The 11,016-nt window shown below is 35.9% G+C and overlaps 2 protein-coding genes across 3 annotated transcripts in view; one reads left to right on the top strand and one right to left on the bottom strand.

Moving 5' to 3' along the window:
* Window positions 1-204: 204 nt before the first annotated feature.
* On the bottom strand, window positions 205-8,517 carry tspan31 (tetraspanin 31). The gene is made up of 6 exons (XM_065285292.2): window positions 8,314-8,517; window positions 5,592-5,759; window positions 5,095-5,175; window positions 4,847-4,987; window positions 4,578-4,691; window positions 205-1,867 (listed from the first exon to the last, which is right to left on the bottom strand). The coding sequence occupies exons 1-6, from the start codon at window positions 8,374-8,376 to the stop codon at window positions 1,793-1,795; spliced, it is 642 nt and encodes a 213-aa protein (XP_065141364.1). The 5' UTR covers window positions 8,377-8,517; the 3' UTR covers window positions 205-1,792.
* A 1,720-nt stretch (window positions 8,518-10,237) lies between these two features.
* agap2 (ArfGAP with GTPase domain, ankyrin repeat and PH domain 2) overlaps window positions 10,238-11,016 on the top strand; it is a 26,382-nt gene continuing 25,603 nt past the window's right edge. For both annotated transcript variants that reach the window (XM_065285297.2, XM_065285296.1), the window contains exon 1: window positions 10,238-10,559. In XM_065285297.2, the coding sequence (XP_065141369.1) occupies window positions 10,397-10,559 (163 nt within the window). In that variant the 5' untranslated portion in view covers window positions 10,238-10,396. The remainder of the gene's footprint in view (window positions 10,560-11,016) is intronic.

The raw sequence follows: 11,016 nt of genomic DNA, 5'->3' as shown, positions 1-11,016 counted from the left end.
ATTGGTTCCCTATTTCAGGGGAAAAATTGGTCCATGGTTTCCATGCAAGACTTGCAGCGTGAATAATTTACTAGCAAGATTTACTAACTTTAACAAATACAACCTGTTGATCGTACTCAAAAATGTAAGTGCAATTTTTTTTTAAGTGTATATGGATAGATCTTTATGCAAAACTTAAAAAGAAAAACAACTTATGCACAGATATTCATCTAAGAATTTTTAATTGGAAAAGTCAGTTTCAAAAATACAAGGCAAACCCAGGGAAAATGGCGCTTACAACTCACCGAGTTCATCAGTGCCTTCTCACAACGGCAATAAATAATTACTATAGAAGAGCATAGACATTGATTTCAATTCATCTTCACAATCCATCAGTGAAACACACTTATAAGACCACAAGCGAGTGAAGCTTAACACATCTGGACTGTACTGAGAGATGTTACCATGTGCGTCAGAAAAGACTGTGTGATTATAAGCCAATATGTTTGCATATTAATATGAGTAAGTACAGTATGTGTGAGAAAACATATGGAATAATTATGATACGTGCACATAAGGTATTGCAAATGATCTAACTGCTACAACAACAACGTCCTTAAATACACACTTCGATGGCAACTTAACACTATTTAGCACAGAAAGAGAGAGAGAAACGTAAATTTGAGGCAGTACACAAAGAGAAATCTTTGCAAAACACACAAGGAATTAACAGAGATGGCACATTAAGTGGTTATGATAGGATTTTAAGCGACCTGATGCGGTTAATATTTTCAAAATAAACTAAACTGAGCAATTCTGTACATCGTTAAAGCGCGAGCATAAAAGTTAGCAAATAATAATAATAATAATCAGGCGAATGAGTAAATCTTACTGCACTGAACAAAAATGGCACGCCATCAACACAAATATTAGCAAAAGATAAAACACTATGTCAATGAGTAATACTAAGCTTCAAAATAATCAAGAACTTAAAAAGTCCAGTGAAGACAGTAAGACTAAGACCTAACCTACGCTTTAAATAAAAATGGATAAATCTGTGAACTCTGACCCTGTCGCGTGAAAGACTATGTACAGCAGGAGGGCGGCAGTCCGTCGGCAGGGAGAAACGCTCCTATTCACATGGCTCAGATACACAAGTTCTTAAATATTCGTCTAAATCTAATCACTAAACTAAAATCCCACTTCATCAACCCTAGATTTTTATAAAGCATCAACAACATAAATGGGAACTTAACAGGTTCTGATTCTAGGCAGACATGGATGCTTTACCATCACAATATTCACCTTGACTATTTTATACAACCATAAATGCCAGCGTGGCATTTCAAATCATTTCGATTACACTGAAACTACAGGGACCGTATTAGAACTACTAGTATTCGTACTTAAGTGAAAGAAAAGAGATCTGAGGTTACGTACATGCAGACAAAGATGGCTTTACATTGCAGATTCTCAGTGCATACACAGAACAGGAAGAGCTTCTCAAATCAAGGATGGGGGAGTGCCGAAAAAAATGCATCCTATCATACATGATATCTCCTTCCTGCTGGTTTAAATTAGCCCTACTGCAGACTGTCGGAGAAATGGGTCAGCTATGTCATTAAAATAGATGTGTGAATGTTTTTTGGCATAAATAATTCAGATCGGATGTGTGTGAAACCCAGTGTTCAGGATCTGTGATTGTTTTCGGTGTTTAATGCTTAAGTGTCTCTTGATGCTCAACTCTACCTGTGCAAGAGAGAACTAGAATAGCTGAACTACACTAGTAGTCTAGGACAGAGCGTCTGTAGGACTATAAGAATGCACTGGGGTTTGCTCTGGGGTCCTTTTGGTTCCTGTAGCGCATGGCCAGCCAAACTCCTAAGATCTGAAAGAAACAAAAATGTATAGATTATAGGATAATACAGACATTAGGTATTAACCCTTATGGGTTGTTGAGGCCATTTTTAATGTCTTAATCTGGCCACAACTTTTTCTGTTTCAACAAATTGAATGATTTTTGGTGACAAATCTTATATTGACACATATTTTGAGAAATTGCCTTGAAATTTTTCAAAATCTCAACAATATACCATGGGCAAAATTACTACCCTTTCGAGTTGTTCGTGTACAAAAAAATTTAACGGCTATAAAAATGTATCAGATGAATTTATTTATTTTCATAAATCTCTTAATCTCTTGATCAAAACTACCAAATGCTTACAAAATTGTCATGATTTTAACTCTTTAATTGGCAAGTTCATAAGTGGCGTCACTGATTTGATGAAAAAAAACCCCACACAAAATTACAGATTTTAAATATAAAAAGCGCTTGTGGACTGGATTTTTAAAAAACCTTTTTCACAGTCTTGTGGCACCATTAACCGTTTAGTTGGCCTGTGCAAAAACAGCTTAATTTCTGGCTTGTACATTGAATTATATGGATTATAAATTGATTAAAAGATTTATAAAAAAAATAAAAAACATAAAAAAAACGAATCTGATGAATTTCGCACAGGTACATTTGTAGCAATAGCCAACAATACATTGTATGCGTCAAAATAAATTTTTTATGGCAAAAAATCATCAGGACATTAAGTAAAGATATTTTGTACATTTCCTACTGTAAATATATCAAACATTTATTCATTATTAATAATATGTGTTGCTAAGGACTTCATTTGGACAACTTCCGATTTTATTAATATTTAGATTTTTTTTGCACGCTCCAGATTTTCAAATAGTTGTATCTCGGAAAAACATATTTATTCCACTTTCAGATGATGTATAAATCTAAATTTAAAAAATTTGACCCTAATGACTGGTAACTTGTCTGCCAAAACTGATTGCAGATATTATGCAACACAATGCACAATACAGAATTCAACTGATGTCCCCCTTTATGGACTTTGAAGATGCATATAGTACATAGTATATAGTATTTTTCTGTATGTTGATGATGACACCTGGTGGAACATTATGAAAAATGTTTCAATGTTTTTATTTACAGATGACATTAAACATGTTTTTTAAAAACAACCACAATCAATTTGCAGGCAATTTACAGAAATAAAGCTATGTGATCCTAACGTGTATGCTTGCATGGCAATCCGCCCCAAGTAAAATTAAACTAAAGCTAATATGTGACCCTGGACCACAAAACCAATCACAAGGGTAATTTTTTTATTAAAAGGGTTAATAAATAAGATTTCTATTAATGTCTTGTTTTTTTGGGACAGGACTATATTTGGCCGAGATACTATTTTGAAAATCTGAAATCTGAGGCTGCAAAAAATGTAAATATTGAGAAAATCACCTTTAAAGTTAAAGTCCTTAGCAAAACATATTACTAATGAAATATAATTTCTTTATACACTCCCCTAAAGGATTATTAGGAACACCTGTTCAATTTCATTAATGCAATGGTTTAATGGTGTGGGAAATGTTTTCTTGGCACACTTTAGGCCCCTTAGTGCCAATTGGGAATCATTTAAATGCCACGGTCTACCTGAGCATTGTTTCTGACCATGCCCATCCCTTTATGACCACCATGTACCCATCCTATGATGGCTACTTGCAGCAGGATAATGCACCATGTCACAAAGCTCGAATCATTTCAAATTGGTTTCTTGAACATGACAATGAGTTCACTGTACTAAAATGGCCCCCACAGTCACCAGATCTCAACCCAATAGAGCATCTTTGGGATGTGGTGGAACGGGAGCTTCGTGCCCTGGATGTGCATCCCACAAATCTCAATCAACTGCAAGATGAAATCCTAACAATATGGGCCAACATTTCTAAAGAATGCTTTCAGCACCTTATTGAATCAATGCCACATAGAATTAAGGCAGTTCTGAAGGCAAATGGGGGTCAAACGCAGTATTAGTATGGTGTTCCTAATAATCCTTTAGGTGAGTGTATATTTATGGTAGGAAATTTCATATGATCTTTGCTTAATATCCTAATGATTTTTGTCATTAAAATTGTTTTGACCCATACAATGCATTTTTTTGGCTATTTTTGGCAAATATAACCGTGCTACTTATGACTGGTTTTGTGGTCCAGGGTCACATATTAGGGTACTGATATGACTGGCGTCATTATATCACGTGTGTGTTAAAGGTGCATTGGGTAACTTTGAGAAGAATCTCTTGACAGAAATGCAATATAATATACATAACTATATTATTAGTGATGTATTAAGACCTTACATAATGAACTGTATTATTTTTGTTACCTTAGAATGAGACGTTTTTATCTTCATACAATGCGGGTCCCCTTACATAAAAGTTGCCATCATGTTTCTACAGTAGCCCTAAACTGACAAACTTTTGTCCCTACATCGTCTCAGACAATAACATGTTTGTCCTGTGGCAGCTACCATATGCATTTTGAAATTGAGGGGTGAACTGTTAGTTGCAATTCACAATCTCACCACTAGAAGCCACTAAAATTATTATGCTTTTAAACAAATCTGCTATTAATTATTCTTTATGTGTAATAAAGGACACATTTAAAAACTCTCTCATCCGAATTTAGAGCCAGATGTGTTTTATATTCATCTTATAAAAGATTATTCTGTGACCTAAACTAACCTCTGTAAAGCTGAAAAAGAGGCCAACTCCTCCCAGGATCTTCAGAGCTTCTGAGGAATGCTGGAGCATCTTCTCACCACACGTAATGCAAGAAGGCCCCTTTTGTTTACATAGCTGCAGTAATAGAAATAAAAGAAAGTGGGGTCTTAGCCTATTAGTTTTAGCATCAAACAATATTTTAACAAAAACTGTAGCTTCTGGCTGCCAGTGCCAAGCTCTGCAAGTTATGCTACAAGGTGATAAACGTGAATGCAGGAAATAAAGCTTACAGCTGGACAAATACTGAGATCAATCAGAAATTCTGCCTGAGTTTGGTTGTTTTTGAAGAGACCACAACAGTCCAGCTTCTTCTCCAGACTGCCCTTGGTGTCATTACTCATTAATCGCCACGATGAGGCTAGAAACTTCTCCTGTTTAAAGATGTGACGGACAAAAATTACATCATTAAGTCCACAAGTGATGACATCATACAGCGTCCCACACACCACTGAGTATGCTTTTGAGTCATTATGCCTACCTGTTGACCCTGGTTCACGGCTAGGCAAGAACAGGACACTCCAAACTGAAATAGGAACACGATGAAGAGAATGACCATGTACTGGGATTTGTGGTCAAGGCCATTACGACAGTCGGAGGGGAGAACCAAAACAGCCAAATAACTGTTTACAAGCACAACTGCGTATGTTTAAAGCAAAGGAATACAACAGCAGAAATGGTCTAATCAGATTTAATGGAGTATGCTAAGCTATGCTAAAAGTGGTAGCACCAGACCCGGAGATCAGCTGAATGGATTCCAAAACGGTAAAACCAACTCTAGTGGAGCTGGAAAATGGGCATATTTGGTGGAGTGTCACTCAAAAACGAATCTCTCGACATCAAACCATTGCAATAAAAACAGATCTGTGTCTTAAACGTATTCATTCCTACCAAATTTACCGTATAAAGCAAACATAAGTTGAATTTTAGAATTTGTAAAACTGTACAGAATGCAGTTGTAAGGCTGATAAAGGATACAAAGAAAAGCATGACTTGGTGATGGTGAACGGCTCCAATGAGCCCCACGATGGCGATCAGGAGCAGAAAGAAGCCCACTGCGATCACGCCTCCGATGATGTGGATGCTGGAGACAATGCCAAAGCCTTTTCCCCATGCTGCCACAATAATCAACAACAGGCCCACCAGCTGTGAATCAAAGTAGACCAATCAGAAACAAGCAAACGGACAATAAACACGTCATAAACCATTATAGTTCTCTAGAACTCTGCATTCAGCTTTGACAGCATAAAACACCATTCACAACCCATTTTACTTTCATAATGTGACATATTTCAACCGAAACAGGATGTTCAAAATGTAGAGCGAGACAGATTTTATCTGAGAGGATCTACCATACTCTCAGAAGAAAAGTACAAAAGCTGTCACTGGTGCTGCACCCTTTGAAAAATATACATTTGTACCTAAAGACTCCATATTAGTTCCTCAAAGGTACATATTGGTAACAAATGTATACATAGAAGTACCTAAATGGTACATATTAGAACCTTTTAAAAGGGTACTTCCCCAATGATAGAGTTTGTACCTTTTTTGACTTGGTAAAGTCTACAGGCCCAGGGTCTAAAAGCCAGGGTTTCCTGCAGCACTTTGCAGTTCGGGAGGCCCGCCTAAGCTGGGAAACCCTACCGCCTTAAATAGGTCGGCCCAAAAAAAAAATTTGCTGCACAAAAGGCCTTGAAGTGCATCTCGGAGAAGGGTTTATTTAAGCCTGTTATTATATTAGTCTATAGTTCTTGCAAATTTCAAGTAAGTTAGCTGGTGATTTTGCTGTTTGAGCAACCTACTAGCTAGGTTTCACCTGCCTGTTGAATAGATATAATTGATGAGCACTGTTGCTCACGTTATTTATGTGCATTATTTACATGCTACAGTAGTTACACACCTTTAAGATAATATAATTAATAGTGGGAAATAATCAGTTTTAACAATCTTCGTGCTATTTTTCATCGTTCGCCAGACGTTCTACAAATCTGCTTCAGTTTGTGTTTATAAACCCTTTAGTTTCATTTCATCACACAGCTATTTTTGTTAGAGGTATCTGTTAAAAACATTTAATTCATGAATCATCTAGTATGTGTTCATTTCTTTCATAGTTTCTTCAAAATTAAGTTGTATTTGGGTGTTTTTAATAAAAATATTTAAATTTTCCTGCCCCACCCCTTTGATTGCCACACCCCCGGACCCTCCCACCCGCCCAACCCTACAACCTTAACTAAAAATGTTCTGCTTGAAACCCTGAAAGCAATGTAAATTTCATAGGATCATACCACTATTATAAAAACACTTGAAAGCAGCATATTTGATCAGTTCTAAAATATGCATTTTGATTGTTTCTATGAGCTAATCTGCCATACAGGGTCAAACTACAGCAATCTACAGGGTTTAAAGGGAATTTTTATAACTCAAAGCAAACTAAAGCAGAATCAAAGATCACAGGTCCAAGAAAGCTACACAGTTATCAACACAAACTTACCGAATAGTGCATTACTGACATCAAGGCCAAACCTTTGGTTGACCGTATAATGTCAGCATGAAAGTACAATTTATGTTGTCAAAGAGAACATTACAACTACATTAAAACCAAAACCAAGTCAAATATACCACAATGTTCTACATATGGTCACACATGTGCCAGTAATAAATCTACTTATAAGAAATAACAAATGAATAACAATAATAATAATAATAAACTTACTTCTTACAGTGACTTACAGTAAACTAACATTACAGGAGTCAAACATACGTGAGTAACCTGAGGTTAAGTGTCTTGCTCAACAGCCCAATGATAAAAGTTCACCATTGTAGGGTTTGAACTTTTACCCAGATGTTGGGCTATTACCCTTTCGGTTACAAGCCCAGATCTTAAACCACTAGTCTACATAACCCAAAGTCATTTTCTCAGACATACATTCTTGATAGAGTTCAAAGTCTTTAGTTTTTGGCTTCGTGTGATGCCATAATAATACGTCATTACAGGTGTGAGTCAGAGACATTATGGGAATATAATCATTAGTGAGTCGGTATTGATCACATAACGTAATGCAATCTATTGACTATTAAGCATACTGACTCTTATAATGTCTGAAATATTATCTGAACACATTGAAAACCTATAGTAAACAATGTAACGTAGTCAATATTGACAGGTAAATAAATTAAGCTGCCATTGCGGGAATTTTTCAGACTAACAAACACACAGGTTTATGAATAAATGAGAAGATGTAGTTAACAAATGCACTGTGTGCCTAAAGCAAATAAAACAAATGTAAATAAATAAATAAACAAACAAACTGTTACACAAACACAGGGGCGCTTACGCAACACTGAATGGCGAAACTTCACTAGATTATTAAACTACAAATATTTGGATAATGTTAACAGCTAAAAGTCTTGTATTGTTGAATATTCCTATAGGTTTTTAAACGAGTAAGATACAACAAAAGAGATATTTGTGGAATCTTGCTGAAGCTAACGTTAGCTGTCACAGACGATACCTGCGATCTAGAAATAAACATCCTAATATCAAACAATATATATAATAAAAAAACAAGTCTTAGGTTCAGTCAAAACCATTTGATGAGGTAAACTAAACGTATTTGTTTTAGAACAGATGTAAGTTAGGATTAGCCGTGGCTAACAAGCTAGCTGTATACATTCATGTAACGTTACCCCCGTGACTCACCATGTAAACTACGTTTAGCGAACATAGGGCGTTTTTCGAGCACGTAAATCCTCCGCAGACCATGTTGAACCTTTAGGCATTAACCGGTGAAATGGAAATGGTGTGTCGCTGATGTTGTTTTCGCTATTTTAACTAAGAGCCAGGCTGCTCTTCCTCTTTGGATGAGCTCTGAGGGATAATGGACTAGATGGTGACGTCACCGCAGTCACAGACCCTCTAGTGGCCGAATTCAGTCACGCGCACTGCCTGTAAGAACGATAAAAATCCTAATAATAGCCATTTAAATCAATGTAGTCCATGAAAATGTGAAATAGAAAAGTATACGAACAATTGTAATATTATTTATTTATTTATTTTTCATTTTTGTATGTCGCTTTGGATCAGATCGTTTGCTTCATACCTAAATGTAAATCTAAAATTATAGGCATAACGTTAAATATAAATAGACGAATTATATATCAGTGTATTATTCAATGCTAAATAAATAAAAATATATACATCAGCAATGCGTTAATATTCAAATGTTCAATTTTAGTAATCAAGTTTTTTCCTAAATCTCGCGATAACAAATACGTGCCATCCACCTGCGCTTATTTTCATAATTTTGTTCGCAGTTAATAAGCTTATAGTTAAAAGCATGCTCAGTTAAAGACATTTAGTTGAATACAATCACATTAGGAGTTGATCAATGATAATAGGGTAAAAAAGGCTCCAAAATTGGTTAACTTTATGCAAGCATACATGCCCTTTCAACCAGGTAAGACTGTGGTAAGTTATAATAAAAAAATAACAGTTGTTTTGTTGAAGTAAAAATGGTATTTTATTCAAAATCGTTTTATGCACAAACTGGATATGTTTATTATGTATATTATGATTATTATTATGAGTGGTTTGACCGTTTCTTCCGAAAACCTCGGAAACTAACACACAGACAAAATGTGTATAAACCCTGTTCTCTGCGTAAATAAAGTGAATTGGGTTGAAAAGGTGTATTTGTAGTAGTGAATGGGATTCAAAGCTGAAGTGAAACGTCTACAGCTGCTTCAGGTTCTTTGGCTGAGCAGAGTAGCAACAAACTACGTCACACTTTAGCCCGCCCAGTGTCGTCACGTGTGTGCGTGCCTGTGTGTGTGTAAGATACGGGATGCAGCATTGTAGACTGATGCTCTCAACAGAACCATCCATCTTGCACATAATGAGGCCTTAAATGTACATTTTAGGTATATAGATTTTTTTGTGTGTGCTTTTTTAATCAGTTTAAACCTTTACAACGCTGTTAAAATGCCATCATAAGCTATTTTTTTGTTAAATTTTGGAGAATGGATGCAATTGTCACTTTTTACTGTTATGGCTTATTGTGACAACATGCCCCAGCCAGGGTAAGCTGTCACAATGAGGACATGCCATTACATTGATTTAACAGAAAAAATAATGAAGCATAAATTATATCAGAATTAGCAAAAATACTTCATACTCGTATATGGCCCAACATCTAGTTTACAAGAATAGAAACCACAAAAGTATGAAAATTTAAGACATACAACATATAAAACCAATGCAAAGAAAAAAATAGTTATTACTAGTGTAATTGGTTTTGTGTAACTATTGTACATGTGTAGCTCTTGTGACATCTCGTCAGTATGACCACAGCCTGACCTCAGTCTTAACCTCTTTGTAAAATTATCGTAGAATATCTTTTTTGCTAATATCTGAGCTAATGTTTTACCGCCCCAACCTTAAATCTTCAAAATACCCTTGAGGCTGCATCCTCAAACCCCTATTTGCTGTTTGAAACCGAGGCTTACTTTTGTTTTTCGACGGTTGCCTTGAATTTACCACAAAATCCTGTTTGTGATAGAGCAGCCTATGAGATTGTGACACTTTTTAAAATCAGGAAGTGAATTCAGAGAGACAGAGGAAATTCATGCAAGCAAACGTACTTCTGCTCGATGAAGACTGCATGCCCCTTAGAGTCTACACAACTTTCTTCTGTACGTGACTCTGAGATTAAAGACCAGGCAGGAAATGCTGATGGGTTACAGAAGAAACTCCATGCAGTTTAAGCAGTCACATTGGTTTAAATATGAATAACACGATTAAAGTTACAAACTCAACTGCAATTCGAGCCGAAGTGAGAAGACATGAAAGCTTGCAACGGACTCTTAACAAATTTCTCAAACAGTTGGAGAGGGTTGAGGACCAGCAGATAAAGACGGGACTTAAGGTTTTCTTGCACAGCATACAAGGTGGGCTGGCTTATCATTTAAAATGTCTTATACATGCCTTTGTCCACTAGTACAAATCGATCAGATTGTAATTTTTTTCTTTGAAATTATTTAAATATATTTTTTTGCAATCATGTTTGTTGTCATTTTATAGGTAATCATAACGCAAGGGTTATATTTTATAGAAGGCAGCCAGATAAATGAAAACGATTAAAAGAATTAAAATGGTTGCAATTTATTTTGAACAAAATTAGACATCAAATAGATGCTTCCAAATTACGGGCCTCCATTATGTTGAGATGATGATGATCTACTAACAGTCCGGATGTACAATCGTAACGGTGGATGAACAATCGTAACGGTGGATGTTACTGTATAGTGACCCAGGTTGAAATGTTAGTAGCAGAGTCTTAAAGTGTTGTGATGATGGCGAGCATTTGAAAATGAAGTGCTGGTCCATTTCCTGTCTGACGCTGAT

Source organism: Paramisgurnus dabryanus, chromosome 21 (assembly GCF_030506205.2).
Source record: "Paramisgurnus dabryanus chromosome 21, PD_genome_1.1, whole genome shotgun sequence".
Taxonomy (NCBI): Eukaryota; Metazoa; Chordata; class Actinopteri; order Cypriniformes; family Cobitidae; genus Paramisgurnus; species Paramisgurnus dabryanus.
Note: the sequence above shows the minus strand (reverse complement) of the source record. Positions and strands in the feature narration are given on the sequence as shown.